This window comes from Schistocerca gregaria, chromosome 3 (assembly GCF_023897955.1).
Source record: "Schistocerca gregaria isolate iqSchGreg1 chromosome 3, iqSchGreg1.2, whole genome shotgun sequence".
Taxonomy (NCBI): domain Eukaryota; kingdom Metazoa; phylum Arthropoda; class Insecta; order Orthoptera; family Acrididae; genus Schistocerca; species Schistocerca gregaria.
The window spans coordinates 442,435,160-442,454,574 of record NC_064922.1 but is presented as its reverse complement, the minus strand read 5'-3'; the positions used below and the strand labels follow the sequence as shown (position 1 = coordinate 442,454,574).

Genomic DNA, 19,415 nt, shown 5'->3' with positions numbered 1-19,415 from the left:
TATATGTGGACGAATCGTTTGTGATTTGGCCAAATGGAACGAAAAAATATAAAGAGGTCTTGGAACATTCGCACTCTGTATATGATAATATAAATTCACGATGGAACTTAAAAGAAAAGAAAAACCAGCTACCCTCCTTTTTTAAGTGAAGACCGGATAGATCACTGGGTCGCAGTGAAGGTAGAAAACCCATGAACACTTACCTTTATCTCCATGCCCTACACATTACTGTCTGTCACAAAGAAATTCATTGCTAAAGATCCATAGATCTCAAACACTACCGAAATTGTAACTACGTGTAGTATTCTTAAGGAGTGGGTTCTCAGACTGTCTGAGTCGGAACTGCAGTCAAATACAATACCGCCCTGAAAAAGATGTTAAGAGACGAAGAAAGAGAAGCCAAGAATCGATTATCTACCTATGCTGAGCCATTATCCAGAGAGATCGTTGGCTTCCACTCAATGCATGGCATGTTGTAAAGTTGACGACGACCGAGGTCTCAGAAAACCAATTGTATACCACATTCTGAAAAAAGTGACAGTTCAACACGAAAAGAAGTCTACTTCGCCTGTTTTCACACGTTTATGTCATATGGACCATGACCGTTGGCGTTGGTGGGGAGGCTTGCGTGCCTCAGCAATACAGATAGCCGTACCGTAAGTGCAACCACAACGGACGGGTTCCTGAAGAGGGGCAGCAGCCTTTTCAGTAGTTGCAGGAGCAACAGTCTGGATGATTGACTGACTTGTAACACTAATCAAAACGGCCTTGCTGTGCTAGTACTGCGAACGGCTGAAAGCAAGGGGAAACTACGGCCGTAATTTTTCCCGAAGACATGCAGCTTTACTCTATGTTTAATGATGATGGTGCCCTCTTGGGTAAAATATTCCGGAGGTTAAATAGTCCCCCATTCGGATCTCCGGGCGGGGACTACTCAGGAGGACGTCGTTATCAGGAGAATAAAAACTGGCGTTCTACGGATCGGAGCGTGGAATGTCAGATCCCTTAATCGGGTAGGTTAGAAAATTTAAAAAGGGAATGGATAGGTTAAAGTTAGATATAGTGGGAATTAATGAAGTTCGGTGGCAGGAGGAACAAGACTTTTGGTCAGGCGAATACAGGGTTATAAATACAAAGTCAAATAGGGGTAATGCACGAGTAGGTTTAATAATGAATAAAAAATAGGAATGCGCGTAAGCTATTACAAACAGCATAGTGAACACACTATTCGGCCAAGATAGACACGAAGCCCACACCTACCACAGTAGTACAAGTTTATATGCCAACTTGCTCTGCAGATGACGAAAAAATTGAAGAAATATATGATGAAATAAAAGAAATTATTCAGATAGTGAAGGGAGACGAAAATTTAACCGTCATGGGTGACTGGAATTCGGTAGTAGGAAAAGGGAGAGAAGGATACGTAGTAGGTGAATATGGACTGGGGATAAGAAATGACAGAGGATTCCGCCTGGTAGAATTTTGCACAGAGCACAACTTAATCATAGGTAACACATGGTTCAAGATTCATGAAATAAGGTTGTATACATGGAAGAACCCTAGAGATACTAAAAGGTTTCAGATAGATTACGTAATGGTAAGACAGAGATTTAGGAACCAGGTTTTAAATTGTAAGACATTTCCAGGGGCAGATTTGGACTCTGACCACAATCTGTTGGTTATGAACTGCAGATTAAAACAGAAGAAACTGCAAAAAGGTGGGAATTTAAGGAGATAGGACCTGGATAAACTGAAAGAACCAGAGGTTGTACAGAGTTTCAGGGAGAGCATAGGGGAACTATTGACAGGAATGGGGGAAAGAAATACAGTAGAAGAAGAATGGGTAGCTTTGAGGGATAAAGTAGTGAAGGTACCAGAGAATCAAGTAGGTAAAAAGACGAGGGCTAGTAGAAATCCTTGGGTAACAGAAGAGATATTGAATTTAATTGATGAAAGGAGAAAATATAAAAATGCAGTAAATGAAGCAGGCAAAAAGGAATAGAAACGTCTCAAAAATGAGACGACAGGAAGTGCAAAATGGCTAAGCAAGGATGGTTAGAAGACAAATGTAAGGATGTAGTGGCTTATGTCACTAGGGGTAAGATAGGAAAATTAAAGAGACTTTTGGAGAAAAGAGAACCACTTGTACGAATATCAAGAGCTCAGATGGAAATCCAATTCTAAGCAAAGAAGGAAAAGCAGAAATGTGGATTGAGTATATAGAGGGTCTATACAAGGGCGATGTACTCGAGGACAATATTATGGAAATGGAAGAGGATGTAGATGAAGATGAAATGGGAGATACGATATTGCGTGAAGAGTTTGACAGAGCACTGAAAGACTAAGTTGAAACAAGGCCCCAGGAGTGGACAACATTCCATTAGAACTACTGACAGCCTTGGGAGAGCCAGTCGTGACATAACTCTTCCATCTGGTGAGCAAGATGTATGAGACAGGCGAAATACCCTCAGACTTCAAGAAGAATATAATAATTCCAATCCCAAAGAAACCTGGTGTTGACAGATGTGAAAATTATCGAACTATCAGTTTAATAAGTCGCGGCTGTAAAATACTAATGCGAATTCTTTACAGACCAATGGAGAAACTAGTAGAAGCCGACCTTGAGGAAGATCAGTTTGGATTCCGTAGAAATATTGGACTTATCTTAGAAGCTAGATTAAGGAAAGGCTAATCTACGTTTCTAGCATTTGTAGACTTTAGAGAAAGCTTTTGACAACGCTGACTAGAATACTCTCTTTCAAATTCTGAAGGTGGCAGGGATAAAATACAGGGAGCGAAAGGCTATTTACAATTTGTATGGAAACCAAATGGCAGTTATAAGAGTCGAGGAGCATGAAAGGGTAGCAGTGGTTGGGAAGGGAGTGAGACAGGTTTGTAGCCTCTCCCCGATGTTATTCAATCTGTATATTGAGCAAGCAGTAAAGAAAACAAAAGAAAAATTCGGAGAAGGTATTAAAATCCATGGAGAAGAAATAAAAACTTTGAGGTTCACCGATGACATTGTAATTCTGTCAGAGACAGCAAAGGACTTGGAAGAGCAGTTGAACGGAATGGACAGTGTCTTAAAAGGAGGGTATAAGATGAACATGAGCAAAAGCAAAACAAGGATAATGGAATGTAGTCGAATTAAATCGAGTGATGCTGAGGGAATTAGATTGAATTAAATCGAGTGATGCTGAGGGAATTAGATTAGGAACTGAGACACTTAAAGTAGTAAAGGAGTTTTGCTATTTAGGAAGTAAAATAATTGATGATGGTTGAAGTAGAGAGGATATAAAATGTAGACTGGCAATGGCAAGGAAAGCGTTTCTGAAGCAGAGAAATTTGTGAGTATAGATTTAAGTGTCAGGAAGTCTTTTCTGAAAGTATTTGTAGGGAGTGGAAGTGAAACATGGACGATAAATAGTTTAGTCAAGAAGAGAATAGAAGCTTTCGAAATGTGGTGCTACAGAATAATGCTGAAGATTACATGGGTAGATCACATAACTAATGAGGAGGTATTGAATAGGATTGGGGAGAAGAAGAGTTTGTGGCACAGTTCGACTAGAAGAAGGGATCGATTGGTAGGAGATGTTCTGTGTTCTGAGGCATCAAGGGATCACAAATTTAGTATTGGAGGGCAGCGTGGAGGGTAAAAGTCGTAGAGGGAGACCAAGAGATGAATACACCAAGCAGATTCAGAAGGTTGTACATTGCAGTAGGTACTGAGAGATGAAGAAGCTTGCGCAGGATAGAGTGGCATGAAGAGCTGCATCAAACCAGTCTCAGGACTGAAGACCACAAAAACAACAATGTCATATCGTATTATTTTTGGGCCGGCCGGAGTGGCCGTGCGGTTCTAGGCGCTGCAGTCTGGAACCGGACGACCGCTACTGTCGCAGGTTCGAATCCCGCCTCGGGCATTAGTGTGTGTGATCTCCTTAGATTAGTTAGGTTTAAGTAGTTCTAAGTTCTGGGGGGCTGATGGACCCTAGAAGTTAAGTCCCATAGTGCTCAGAGCCATTTGAACCATTATTTTTTGGGGTAATCCTTCTGATAGGAAAAGGGTATCTTTGGCTCAAAAACGGACTGTTCGAGATATGTGTGATGTAAGGTCGAGAACCTTTTGCGACCCCAGTTCAATAGTCTGGGAATTCTGACATTGCCCTCACAGTACATATTTTCTTTAATGTCGTTTCTTGTTATCAATATTAGCTTATTCCCAAGAGTTAGCAGCTTTCAATCAGTTAATACTGTGCAGAAATCAAATCTGCATGTGGAATGCACTTCCATGACTCTTGTGCAGAAAGGAGTGCAGTATTCTGCTGCATCCATTTTCAATAAGCTGCCACAAGAACTCAAAAATCTTAGCAGTAGCCCAAACACTTTTAAGTCTAAACTGGTTTCCTCATGGCTCACTCCTTCTATTCTGTCAAGGAGCTCCTGGTAGAGCTGAAAAATTAAGCAAATTCCAGTGTTACATTGTTGATTTTCATTATGTAAACTTACGAATTGTCCCCTGAATATGTTTTTTATATTTCATTTCACCTGTTTCTACTATTGTGTTATAATTTCATGTATTGACTCGTTCCATGACCATGGAGACTTCTCCTTATTTGGTCCCACGGAACAATAAATAAATAAATAAAAAATAAATTCCTTGCTAATGTGGCATATCTTACGTAGCGCAGACTATAAGAACACTCGAGGAGAAGTTAACGGAAAGTCAGTGACACACCCTACTCAAACAACCAAGCAAATCAGCTGTCGCCGAGCAGCACCTCGAGGATAATCATGAAATGACATTCGACGAGACCAATACCGTCGCGCAAACACCAAGTTTTTGTAACAGTTAGATTATGGAGTCTATCGAAGATGCCGGAAAACCTAATAAACATGGAGTGAGCTTTCAGTTTAAGCAAGATATGGGGTCCAGCACAAATCCTGCTGACCATCACATCAACCAGAGTGTAAAAAAGCTGAGAGAATGTGCGTTCCACGGAATATCAATGCGGACACTGAAAACAAAAGGGCATCAAAGGCATAGTGGTTGTCGGGAATCTAACTCGCACGTAAACAGTGGCACGAGACCAAAAACATTTACAGCCTGGTTGGAGTTCATGAACCGAGGTTACACAGTAACCCACAGAATAAGAGGAAGAATAAGACCCTCCTCGAAATACGTGTATAAAATGAAAAAAAAGGCGGCACAAGACGCGGAAGTACGCCATTGAGGAACGAGAAAAAACTTTCTCAGTTGCATAATAGACACTCATGAGATGTGAGTCCATCAGTAGTAAACACAGTGAAACCGGCACAGCATTGTGTGGAAACATCCCTCACCTCCTACAGCAAAAAAAATCAGTTCTTCTAGAAAATTTGATGAGTGTTTTGCTGATTCATTGCCGTCCTAATTTTCAAACAATGCACAGTAACACCTTGTGCGAGCTACTGCGAGGCCTGCAATACAAAATCAAAACGACGCGGGAAGGCGACCTATCAAAAGCTGCGGCCTCACTCGAGAATAACGCCTGCCCTCATGGCTGGAAAAGCGATCTATTGCCTTCGAAATGTACGTTTTGAGCTGCTGGAGCACCCATCGTATAATGGTGCCTTTTCTTTTTCTCTCGTTCTTACACATCGCAACACCAAGAAGGAGTTGTGCGACATAACCAAGGTTGTAGGCATGTTTCTACATCTGAAGGATGTCTATTTAGATTTCGCGTTAGCCACATAAGAGTGGCACTAATTACACCACTATGAGAATGCAAATCAGGCTATGGCTGAATACATGCTCTAACGGTAGTGAGCTTTGATTATCTTTGAGATCGGACCTGGTGAGTTGACGTTAGTTAAGATTACTTTAAGACGACAAAGACGCCATTATCAACACCTCACTGATTTTGAACGGGGCCGAGTAATAAGTCTACGAGAAGCTTGGTGTGCCTTCTGCGATACTGCAGAAAAAATAGACAGAAATGTAGCCACTGTATAGGATTGCTGGCAGCGGTGGTCACGAGAATGTACAGTCGCAAGAATACTATGCGCCGGACGGTCACATGGCTTTACTCAGGGAAAAGACCATCGTGTCCGGCAGATGGCTCTGACGTATCGCACTGGATCTGCAGTAGCAATCTGAGTAGCAGTTGGCAACACAGTGACACAACGCACTGTTACAAATCGGTTATTTCAAGGCCAGTTCCGACACCCTTCAGCGTCTGTTCCAATGACGCCAAACCATTGCCATTTGCGAATTCAATGGTGTCAAGCGAGAGCTTATTGCAGGACAAGGAGGAGGTCTGTTGTGTTTACTGTTGAAAGCTGGTTCTGCCTCAGTGCCAGTGATGACCGGGTGTTGGTTAGAATAAGGCTAATTGAGGGCCTGCAAACAACCTGTGTGCGTGCTTGGCGAGCTGGACCTACACGTGGAGTTATGGTCTGGGGTGCGCTTTGCATGACAGTAGGAGCACTCTCGTGATTATACCATGCATCCTGACTGCAAATTTATACGTCAGTCTGGTGATTCGACCTGTTGTGCTGCCATTGATGAGCAGCATGCAGGGCGTGATTCTGGAATTCCTCAGAGACAGAAATCAGCAAGAAATGGTCACCACAATAGTTACGACAGTCGGTTTTTACTGACAAACACAAGGGAGCATTTCGTCGAAAGCACGCTATTTTAGCCATATTTGACACTACAATAACTCGAGAATATTTTAAACAAGTAAGTTACCTGAAAAACGTCGATCCCATAGCGTTATACGTTTCGGCATAAATTAGTCCCATACATTCAATCATATCCCCTTTGTGTATTAGCAAGGGCTTATTAACATTTCTCATTCATATTAACACGCAAATATTCTCAGATAGTAGCCTTTATTGATGCCACAACGATGTAAAGCTGTACACGTGAATTAGCCGATGCTTGGAGACCATCGACGCGGAAAGGTGAAAACATCTTGCACTACTGCTTTCTGTAGGAGTTGTTTCAGCTCCATATGCGTCCACATTTGTGATTACAAATTTCCATATAAGCAAAATCATACCACTTGAAGGATGGGTTAGTCGTGAACTTCGTGTAAGGTAAAACACGTTCGGGATGGTGATTTCCTTGCAGCCAAAGAAAAAGAATTCAATTAGTATGAGGTAGTATCTAGTAGTTACCGAGACATATGAATTAACTTGCGCAAATGATTATTTAGTGGCACTATTTGAGAATATTAACCTGAAACATTATACGAAATGGTATTTCAAATTGGTAAGATAATGCAATGTGAACAATGTGTATAGTGTATAGTTTAAACAATATTTTTCAGTAGTTAGTTAACTGAGTTCATGAACTGATTCAGATTGCTACTTATATTCCATTCTAGACATTTGGGAGCTACTTTGCCGCATTCCTTCCGCGCCACCCATTTCGCGTCCTGGCGCCACCTAGTACTGGTAGCATGACAGGATCCATAACTTGTTTTGTACACCATTGTGCTTGTTCTGGATTACGTAGTACTATTAGATTCATTTTCCTGATGGCTACCTTTCTTTCAGGACAATTTTTTTTATTTCACTCACTGTATTGTTCAACAGTTTATCTTTCGAAAGAACAGTTTCGTATCACTGCCACTGCTTCCATCTGGGCTTCTTTGACGTCCTTTCCAACTTGGTGGACCCATGGTATATTTTTTAACTCCTCTATTTATTAGGGGCAGTCTAATGGAAACGGGACACGGGACACTTTTAATACAGTTATCCCATAGTCAGCCAAGACGATAAATGACTTCACAGGAAAATGTTTGCAGTTAGCTGCCACACGATGATAGCACCCTGGCGTGCACGTCTTCGTTCGAAGCAAATCGACAGCCACGAATGTCTTTCTTTAGGGCTCAAAAAATACAGAAATAATATGAGGGACAGATTGGAACTATATGGCGAAAGTGTAAGGGCTTAACAGCAAAACTTAGGCAGCCTGGCGCAAAGGACCTTGGAAACATGTGGGTGGAAATTATCTTGCAAAATATTATGCCGACCATCAACATTCTTGGGCGTTTGCACTTGATAGGGCGCATCAGCTTTTGCAAAGTATCCACATACTGCTGTGCGTTACTTGGGCGCCGTGTTCCAGAAAGTATAGGAGCAGCGGGGCCTTGCAGTCAAAGAGAAAGGTTATCTTGACATTCCCGGAGCTAGCAAGTAAGACTTTGGGTTTCTTGGTGGGGGTGAATCAATGTACTTCTATTGCTGGCTCTGAAGCTTGCTCTACTGCTCAAAATGATGACACTGTTTCATCTCCTGCTACAATAAGGGACAGGGATCGATATTCTTCATCACGAAACCGTCCCACGTGTTGGAGATGTGTCGATATTTTGTTCAACTTGTCTTACTTCGTCAGGGTGTGGGGAACCCACTGCGCTTAATTTTTCCGGAACTTCAGACGCTCTGTCATGATTGCATGAATGGTACCGTGACTGATGGCCAGCATGAGCCGACTGTGTGTCATTGTCCGCCGTCTGTCATTTCAGAGGGCAGTAACCACCGAAAGTCAATTTTAAAACGGAAGAACCGGGACAGTTGCTTAATCCAAGATCTTTTATTGTGTTAACGACCGGTTTCGCAACACCGGAGTAAAAAATAAAATCACTTAATTATATGAGGTCATCCTCAACCCATTGCTGTCATGGAAACAAAATTTTCCTGTTTGTGTTCCTGGTGGTGCACCAAATTGTCCCTTTTACCCTTTTGGTACCCAACCTTTGGGTGTATCCCCCTAAGAAGAACTCTGTATCCACTGAAGGAATTACAGAAGGAGTAAATACACGATGAGCCCGTCCTGGCTTACTGCCATGTTTCAGTGGCATCCAATCCTCTGGAAATTGTTTATTCCATGCTAACGCAAGCGCACTTGACGTAGTCTGTTCGCTATACACAGTAGACAATCGGGCATGAATTTCACTTACTGATATTCCATGTGTATTCAAAAAGCGGGCTACATTTCGTTGTGCCTCTTTCCCGGCCACAGTAGTGAAGTCCCAAACGCACACGACTCACCGAACTGCCGTCGAGCACGCCTGATAGACAAAACACAGGAAGAGCGTTTGCTTCCCGATAGGGGGCACTTCTATACCGACACCACCCTGCGTTACCAACGCCAGCGCCATGGCTGTTGTACAGTCTTTCTCTTTATCACCTGACTGCCCCATATGTGTCACTATTGGGAACCTTCGGATACGTATAAATAATTAATATTTTTGCTTTTTATCATCTGATGGCATGTTTGGCATTTCTTCTGTAATCGTTTCCATTCTTCATGGACCTTAAATTTTCCTCATATATTTTCGGTTCCTCCAGGATGTTTACCGCATCACCTTATCAGTTGAGAATTAGAGTTTCAGTCACGTACAGAATTTTACGTTTCATCATTGTACAGGATGTTTATAAATGAATATCGGGGTATTAACGCTTTATAATATTTATTATACTAAAATTACAGTTATAAATGATTTGTCAAATGAAAGAGCAACTAAAACAGTTTTACCAAGAACCTTATAAATGTTCAATGTGAGCACCACTTGTCACACGGCATAAATCATATCTCTAGCCGAGTTCTTCCCAAACGTCGATAAGTGTGTCTTGAGTGATTGTAGCAACAGCTGCTTCAATCCGGTTTCTAATTCATGGAGGTCTGCTGGTAGCGGAGGCACGTACACACGATCCTCGATGAAGCCCAAAGGAAAAAATCGCATGGCGTTAGGTTGGGTGGACGTGGAGGACATGCAAAGCAAGCCCTTATCAACGTTTGGGAAGAACTCGGCTATACACTTGATGTGTGCCTTGTGACAAATGGTGCTCACATTGAACATTTATGAGGTTCTTGGTAAAATTGTCTGAGTTGTTCTTTTATTTGACAAATAATTTATAACTGTAAGTTTAATGTAATGAATATTATAAAGCGTTAACACCCCGATATTCATTTATAAACACCCTGTATTGTACTGCCTAATTTCATGAGCATGCACTAAATGGCATGCATTCTTCCGTGTGCTCTCTTAAGTTTCTGTAAATGAATTCTCCGTGCTCTTTCTTCCGGCCCCATTTCTTTAATGATCTAAGTGAAATAAATGAAGCGCCTCGCTCTTTTACTTACCCAGTACTTATTGTTTAATTTCTGAATCTTATATTTAGTGCACATAAACTAAGGTTTTCCAAGAGAGGTTTTCCGGCTAGATATACTAGCTCATTCATCGAGGGCTTCACACAGTTTTACTTCTGTGTTGTAGCTATCCACTAGCACATGCTCTGTGTCAGCTATGCAAGAAATCTGAATGGAAGCTGAGTAGGTTTTTAGAATTTGTTTCTTCCGTTCCCTGATGACTTTATTTAAGATGTAACTGAAGAGGAGTGGTGAGAACTCAAGAGTAGTTTTATTTGCAAAAGGCACTGATATTTTCTCCATAAATCTTATTTTTAGTTTACTGTCCGTGTGTGGTTGCTTGACGAGGCTTACTGTCTTTTGGGCTGTTCCCTGCCCTTGTAGGTTGTGAGAAGGAGACTTGTCAGTCAATCGAATCATAGATATTCTTGATGTCGACGAAAATGGAGATAACTGAGCTGTTTGAAGCTGGCGTGTAAGCTGACCGGACAAAAAATTAATCAGTGGTGGAGAAATTATTACAGGTATTATTTAACACCGTGTAATTCTCCCACTGGACTTTTTCTTCGCATTTATTGACTTTCGGTCCGTGCCCATACAGCCATCCCAACTGTGGTATGACGATGCGACAACTATTTTAGGATACATTCTTGTCATTTTTGACGGTACGAGGTTAAGGACAATACAACACCAGTCCCCGCGCCGAGAAAATAACCGACCATACTGGGAATCGAATCCGGGAATCTTCCGTTACCAAGACAGAAGTCCCTGAACTTGATAATTGCTTGGGTTCGGTTAGGAAGTGAGTCCAAAAGGTTGTTCAGGTACGTCACATCAAGGTTAAACAACTCGCCGAGGCTTTGCTCGCAGAATTCCACAAAATTGTGGCGATACTTACGCCGTTGGTGTACTCTCTGTTCCAACATCTCCCACAAACCTCCTACGGGGATTCAAGTAAATGATTTTGTAGGCCAATCAAAATGTAAAAGGGTGAGGGAGTATTCAGAAAACAAGCCACAAATTCTTCCAACCCGATACACTCTGCTGCTGTCGTCTTGAAAAACATCAAACATGTTGACTGGAAGGCCACACCTGATCATTCAGAACATTTAAATACACATGCTGGTTCGTATTGGTGGTCACCTCAGAGAGTGGGTTGATTAACGAGATGACAAATATCCCCAATACACTGCACTTGACCTTCCATACATTCCGGAAGAAATGCTTCATTTGGCGTTCGGTGTACTAGACGACGTGCAAAAACGTGATTTGTCAGTCACATAACACTCCAGCAGTGAGCTAGTGTCCACATTCGATGGTTTTTTGCCTGCGTGACTAACGGATTCTTGAGGCTCCTGACGTACATTGCACCCTTTTTCCGTCACAATGTTTTCTCGATAGCATCTCTGACCTTCATTCACTGATTGCAGCAATTACTGTAGATGGCAGTGAAAGTGAAATGTGATGTGACAAATGGCTAAACAACACCTGATTCGGCTAACTGGAGCATGAAGACCAGCAAATACATTACCAGAAACACATATATGTGTTAGCAGCGCTGGAAATCGCCACTGATGATGCTTCCCAAATAAGTGAAGCGAAACGCGTATGACATCAAACAAAGCGCCTTCATTTAATTGCATAGACGGCACATACCTCCACGAATTTAAAGCAACTAAAGGACAAGACGGAAAACAGTTAAAAATGACGAATTACTGTAGAGTTTAGAAGCGATTTTGGTTCACAAGCAGTGAAATACCTCCATGGTCCCTCTCAGTCAGGATCTTTTACCGAACATAATTCTGACGTTGTGTTTCGAGGCACGTGTCTTACACCACTCCGTGTAGACGCATTGAATAGTCAGCCGCAAAATGGCAACGACTCCAGGAACTTCACATAGCACATGCGCATGGGCATGGCAAAACACGGTTACTCCTGTTTGCCGCTCTGTCACGCCCTCACATTTATCCATGTCTGCTTCCGTATGCTCACGCAGATTCAGACGCTCGTGCGTTTGAGCACGTGACTCGATCACTGCGCCATCTGTAAAGGCCCAAGTATTCATCTGTATCTGCGCAGAGAGGTGACTATTTTTTTTTTTTTTCAAAAATGGCTCTGAGCACCATGGGACATAACATCTGAGGTCATCGGTCCCCTAGAACTTAGAACTACTTAAACCTACCTAACCTAAGGACATCACACACATCCATGCCCGAGGCAGGATTCGAACCTGTGACCGTAGCGGTCGCGCGGTTGCAGACTGTAGCGCCTAGAACCGCTCGGCCACAAAGGCCGGCACTAATTTTTTGTCCTGTGGGCTTATAACAGTATTGGCATTAAGTTAAATATCTATTCTACGCATCCGCTTGGTATTCGCTGGTATAATGTTCAAGCAGTACTTTTGTTCTTCGAATACCTTGTATGTAAGCTGTTGTTAATTACATCTGTCCTGTCCTCTTTCTTGTGGGATCAGGTGTGTGACTGCGCACTTCCACTCTTGTGGCAGTTACGAGCCTCTTACGTTTGCAGCCTACTATCAAACAACCACGCACTAGACCAAGGGTCGAAGAAGCCCTCGCTGACGGGCGACTGCGGCGGGAAACCGGGGCCGCTGAGTGCTGCCGACCGCCGGCGGGTGCTGCGCAACCTGGTGGCGCTGAGCGCGGCCTACATGATGCACTTCACCGCCTTCGTGGGCGCCACCAACCTGCAGAGCTCCATCAACAAGGCGGACGGGCTGGGCACCGTGTCGCTCGCCGCCGTCTACGCGGCGCTCGTCTTCTCCACCGTCTTCCTCTCGGTCACGGCCATACAGTAAGTATAGTCCGCGCAAAATTCAGTGGGCGCTAGATACGCAGTCGGCTGGGGAAGCCTGGGCAAAGCGGCAGTGGTAGGGGATCGCTCGGAGCGCTGTAGGGGAAACGCCTAATTCCGGAGGGGAAGTGTCGTTCTAAACTGAAGCCTACACCCATATTTTTTGTAAATATTAAGTGTGAATATTAAGTACGTAAATATTAAGTGCGTCCCCTCCACGCCACCACATACATGGTGAACATTCAAAAAGATCTACTATCACGTATCCAAGGTTCTCTGGTGTCCAGCCGGATCCGATCGTCGAAGTTCAACGATATTTCGGCAAATAACCGTTCCGCCACCATCAGATGGTGCGGATGGAATGCTCAACACCTTGGTACATGGAGCATACTGGATCTCTGGTGAACAGATTTTGCCAACGGAACTCAAACACCTGGAGACCGTATTCCAGAAGAATGGGTATGGCAGCCGCCAAATCCAAAGGGCCTCCGACAGCAGAAGTGCAGCAGGAACCAGGATGAAGAACAAGCCGAAGAAGAGAAGCAAGCTCTGGCCTTGCTGCCGTTTTCTGGCAACGTGTCGTCGAAAATAGGAGACTGTTAAGGCGCCACAATATTGACACAGTCTTCCGACCACCAGCAAAGATTCGTGACCTACTAGGAACGACAAAAAATGTGGTAGGCCTTAATAAAGCAGGCGTATACTAAATCCCGTGCGGCTGTGGCAAATCCTACATCGACCAAACAGTTCGCACGGTCGAGGACCGATGCAAGGAACACGAACCTCACACCCGCTCACGCCAACCCAGCCATTTGCCCCTAGCAGAACACTGCGTTGAAACCGGACACACAGCGAAATTCGAAGAGACAAAAATCCTGAAGGCCACAAGTGCCTACTGGGATAGTATCTACAAAGAGGCCATAGAAATTCTCTAACAGATAACTTCATCAACAGGGACACAGGGTTCCAACTTAGCAAGGCGTGGAAACCAAAGAAACCTGTATTAAACACCATCAAAAAGCAACGGCGCGAGCGGACACAAGATTCTTCCGTCACAGCGGACGGAGATGAACTGCGCCTACCACAGGGCGTGGCTGCAGCTACCCCCCTCCCCCCCCCCACCCCTCGCGCGCCACGCGTATCTCCGCCAACCGTGCGCGCCGGGCTACGACCCGGGACGCCGAGGACATAAATGGACATAAATACCACGGACACAGCGCAGGCTCATCATTTCATCAGCACCACCTGATGATGGCGGAACGGTTATTCGCCGAAATATCGTGGAACTTCGACGATCGGATCCGGCTGGACACCCGAGAAACTTGGATACAGCACATTCGCCGGGAAAGCCTCAGATCACATATCTACTATCGCTTCTGCCATCGTCAGTATCTAAAAAGAATTCCGCCGAAAATGCGGCGATCTATTTTCACCTGACCTGTTAAGCGTTCGTAACTTTCAGAGAAGCGCCACGAGTAGCGAATTTTGAGTAAAACATACATTTTTCTCTGGTTGCCATTTCAAAATTTGCTTCTCTTCCCAAACACAACGGGGTTTACATTACCTCATCTCACTCACATGCTGTGCAGACACAGTTGCGACAGAATTCCGAAGCAATGGTTTATTAAGTTAACATAGTGAGGAATTGTAGAATATTAAATTCAGTAACTTATGAAAAGGCAGATCTTCGGTTAAAAAAAAAAAAAGGTATAATATCTTCAGATATGTTGTTCCAAATCCCATAGAATTTTTCATGTCGCCAGCTATCGATGGCCCTTCCAGATTACATTCTTTCACCGAAAAAGTCTGTATTTATTGGAATAACACGGTAAATAATGAGGTTTTTTACACTACGAGCCATAAAAAGTTGCTACATCACGAAAATGACTTGCTACAGACGCGAAATTTAACCGATAGGAAGAAGATGCTATGATATGCAAATGATTAGCTTTTCAGAGCATTCACACAAGGTTGGTGCCGGTGGCGACACCTACAACGTGCTGACATGAGGAAAGTTTCAAACCGATTTTTCATACACAAACAGCAGTTGACCGGCGTTGCCTGCTGAAACGTTCTTGTGGTGCCTCGTGTAACGAGGAAAAATGCGTACCATCACGTTTCCGACGTTGATAAAGGTCACATTTTACCCTATCGCGATTGCGGTTTATCGCATCGCGACATTGCTGCTCGCGTTAGTCGAGATCCAATGACTGTTGGTAGAATATGGAATCGATGGGTTCAGAAGGGTAATACGGAACGCCGTGCTGGATCCCAACGGCCTCGTTGTCGAGATGACAGGCATATGTTATCCTAATGGCTGTAACGGATCGTGTGCCACGTCTCGATCTCTGAGTCAGTAGATGGCGACAACAACCATCTGCACGAACAGTTCGACGACGTTTGCAGCAGCGTCGACTATCAGCTTGGAGACCATGGCTGTAGTTACCCTTGACGCTGCATCACAGACAGGAGCGCCTGAGATGGAGTACTCAACGACGAACCTGGGTGCACGAATGGCAAAACGTCATTTTTGCGGATGATTACAGGTTCTCTTTACAGCATCATGATGGTCGCATCTGTCTTTGGCGACATCGCGATTAACGCACATTGGAAGCGTGTATTCGCCATCGCCATACTGGCGTATCACCTGGCGTGATGGTATGGGGTGCCATTGGTTACACGTCTCGGTCACCTGTTGTTCGCATTGACGGCACTTTGAACAGTGGACGTTACATTTCAGATGTGTTACTACCCCTGGCTCTACCTTTCAATCGATCCCTGCGAAATCCTACATTTCAGGTGGATAATGCATGACCGCACCTTTGCAGGTCCTGTACGGGCTTCTCTGGATACAGAAAATGTTCGACTGCTGCCCTGGCCAGCACATTCTCCAGATTTCTCACCAACTGTAAACGTCTGTTCAATGGTGGCCGAGCAACTAGCTCGTCACAATACGCCAGTCATTACTCTTTATGAACTGTTGTATCTTGTTGAAGCTGCATGGGCAACTGTACCTGTACACGCCATCAAAGCTCTGTTTGACTCAATGCCGAGGCGTATCAAGGCCGTTATTACGCTCAGAGATGGTTGTTCTGGGTACTGATTTCTCAGGATCTATGCACCCAAATGACATGAAAATGTAATCACATGTCAGGTCTAGTATAATATATTTATCCAATGAATACGCGTATGTCATCTGCATTTTTTCTTGGTGTTACAATTTTAATGCCCAGTTGTGTATTATAACGGTATGGTAAAATACTCTCCTCTTTTCGAGATATCATTTGCGAAAATCTCATTTCGATAGAAGAAACCGTTTGTCAAATATGAGAAAAGTTGTGGGCATTTCATCTGGCTTTATCGCTGGCGCGGCGCGATCACAAATCAGTGTTCTACATCAGATCAGTTTTCTCGAGATTGGTGACAGATAGCTACTTCTACTCACGTCTAAAGAAAAATTCAGTATGTTAGCTAAATTTCATATGCAACAACATATTATGTGATATGCACTAAAGTTTTTACCCCTTGCAGGTCCGTCTAGTACTATGGAATTTGTTCCGCAACGTCTTAACAAATGTCCTAACATTTTGTCCCACCCATTGTTGGTGTTTTAATATGTTCCTTTCTTCGCCGATTCTGTGGGAACCCTTTCCTTTCTTATTATTCCACATAATTTCCAACATCCTTCTACAGCACCACATCTGAAACACTGCGATTCTGTTTTGTTCCGATTCTGCACAGTGCGTGATTTACTTCCATACAATGCTGCACTCCAAAGACTAGCCCGGACAGACGAGCACGTTAATTCGCCTCTTCCGCGATTCGTGGAGGTGTGAAAAGAGTGGCTGTGCCGGCCAGCCTGGATGTGGGTTTTAAGCGGTTTTCCACATCCAAGTAGGTGTCTACGTCTTACAAGGGGATCACCAAACTTGTTAATAACGGACTTCGATGAGTCTCAGTTATGTTGTAGAGGGCCCTGTTCTGAATACCTTGCCAGCAGCTTTTCGTGCGATGATCCCTGGATACCAAGAAAATCTGTGCCGAAGTCTCATACGTAACCATTATACCTGTAATATTAGAACTGTTAATATGAAGCGAACGTAACTGAGCGTCTGACATTTAGGCTGACGAGCTGACAGTACAGCTTCAAATCTAATTTGCGCCTTTTTTTCAGTGTTAGCGTACAGAATATCATTAAATAGTATGTGTCACGCAAAATTGCTCAAAGATAGTCATTTTAGGTGTAGTAATGTCATTAGTACATCAATCATTAAAGCAAACTTTAAACAACCTGAGTCCCGTTCGAGGTTCGTAGTTAAAATGACAAATATTTGGATGATGATCACTTTATTCTTGGGGAGAGCAGACTGATCAGAAATTTCACCGTCAAATATTTGTAGATGAAAGAAAAGGAAGTACCTGCACTGTAGTATTTCATTGTTATGTACTCCACTTTGTTAATCACTGAAGCTTAGTTTTACAGGCACGTTAAAATTAACAAAAAAAAATTGAAACTGTTCCCAACTTTCTGAGGACTAATACAAAATCTCTTCGATGGAAGATTCCATAAAAATACATTCCTTATTTCTACGTCAGTTTACTGCACCTGCTTGCATGAGAAAATACGCGTTGTTCGCATCAAAGTTGATCGGAGGAAAAACGAACTTCTTGAATTTAAACGAACTGTGTTTTCCGGTCTCGCTCCTGAGTAATCATTGTGCTAGCAAGGCAGTAGCTTTCATTAAATGTGCGTGTTGTTCCATGAAGTTTTTTTCGGCAGATTGTACAACAAATGCCATTAGAAGTTCTGTTGTAACACAGCAAGTGATGTAAATTTTACCGAGTAAGACAATCTGTAATCTATTTTGTAACGAACGTAACATACATTTGAGGAATATTTGCTGTAATTGCTGACGTATTAACGAAATTACTACCACAAAAAGGACTAATTTTGAATAATTTTCCATGACATACACCATTTAAGGACATTCTGTAGCATGAAAATGAAAAACATTTACTGCACAGGGGTAGGATCTGAACCTGTACCTTTAGCACGATACCGGTGATCTTTAGCGTAAGAGCTACTTCCTCTTGGTCTCAAAGAGTCTAACATTACATGTATAGGGGTGAAACGTCCCCTTTGAATAATTATACAAACCTGTGCTTAAACTGACACACAATATTTTTAGCGCAAAGCAATCTGACTTTCAAAAATCTCTACCAAAAAATGGCCCTGACTAACATTAACCTATACGTTTCACAAATTGCTTACCTCACAAAGATCTTGGTTACTCGAACTACTGCAATACAGCCAGAGCCACTACAGCCAGCTAAATAAAAGATTCAAACTACTGAAGGCATTAACTACTGAGAGGCATAGTTAGCAAATGAAAGATTTTAATAGAGAACAAACAATGTATTTACCTTAATAGTCATAATATATATAGCAGTTCATGACACCCAGTCTTACAAATTTCAAAACTCCGCCCTCTCTCTCCCCACGTCCACCACTGCTGGCGGCTCACCTCACACTGCGCAACGCTACGCGCTGTTAGCATCCAGCGGCCGCTGCCCAACAATACAATGGCAGACAACAATGCAAACCAGCCACAGACTGCACACAACACAGCCAGTAATTTTCATACAGAGCGCTACATGGCGTTACAAATAAAAAAACCTAAACAGTCAACTTACAGGGGTATGCATCAAACTCCAACATAGATTTTTTCTGAAAGTAGGGTCCGTCGCGTGAAAAGCCGCCAGCCATATATTCAGAACAAATCCCTCTACAACATACCTCACACTCATCAAAATCCTTGACTCTTAAGAGATCCGAAACTCCCTTGCCAGTTACACCTTTTGAAAACGCCCTCACATATGAACTTGCACCTACACTAAACGCAGACAGCTGTCCTACACGAACTCAGTGGGCTGGGTGGGGGTGGTGGAGGGGGGAGGTTGCCACACACTGTCACTAACTTTGTTTCAACCCGTATAACAATGCCGACCACGTAGACTAACGGGAGAAGCCAAGGATGAAAAATGAGGACACTATTCTCCAAATGTACAATCTCAGATAGTTTTAGCTCAATTTACATCTTATGGGTAAAATTGATAGACCTCTCCTAGCCAGAAAAGTTCTCTGTGTCACTGCTACATTGTTTATTTCTTCCTTGCTTCGTTTGTGGTTTGTCATATGTTACCTTGCTTCGTTTGTGGTTTGTCATATGTTACCTTGCTTCTTAGGTATCACAATTTCTTCACATCTATATAATTCCTTATCGTTAATTTCGCTATTAAGTTTACCGCATATCTCATTTATGCTATTCCTTATTAACTCCGTCTTCCATCAGATTCCCCTCAATACATATTCTGTATTCATTAGGATGTTCTTTCCAGTGAACACGTCCTGCAATTCTTCACTTTCACTGAGGATAGCAGTGTCATCAGTGAATTA

General features: G+C 43.1%; 1 protein-coding gene across 3 annotated transcripts in view; it reads left to right on the top strand.

Moving 5' to 3' along the window:
* LOC126355137 (UNC93-like protein) overlaps window positions 1-19,415 on the top strand; it is a 980,883-nt gene that overhangs the window by 669,058 nt on the left and 292,410 nt on the right. Inside the window, exon 3 of one of the 3 annotated variants that reach the window (XM_050005319.1) lies at window positions 12,674-12,958. The exons of the other annotated variants lie outside the window; for them this stretch is intronic. Coding sequence (XP_049861276.1) covers window positions 12,674-12,958 — 285 coding nt within the window. The remainder of the gene's footprint in view (window positions 1-12,673; window positions 12,959-19,415) is intronic. 3 annotated transcript variants of the gene reach the window in all.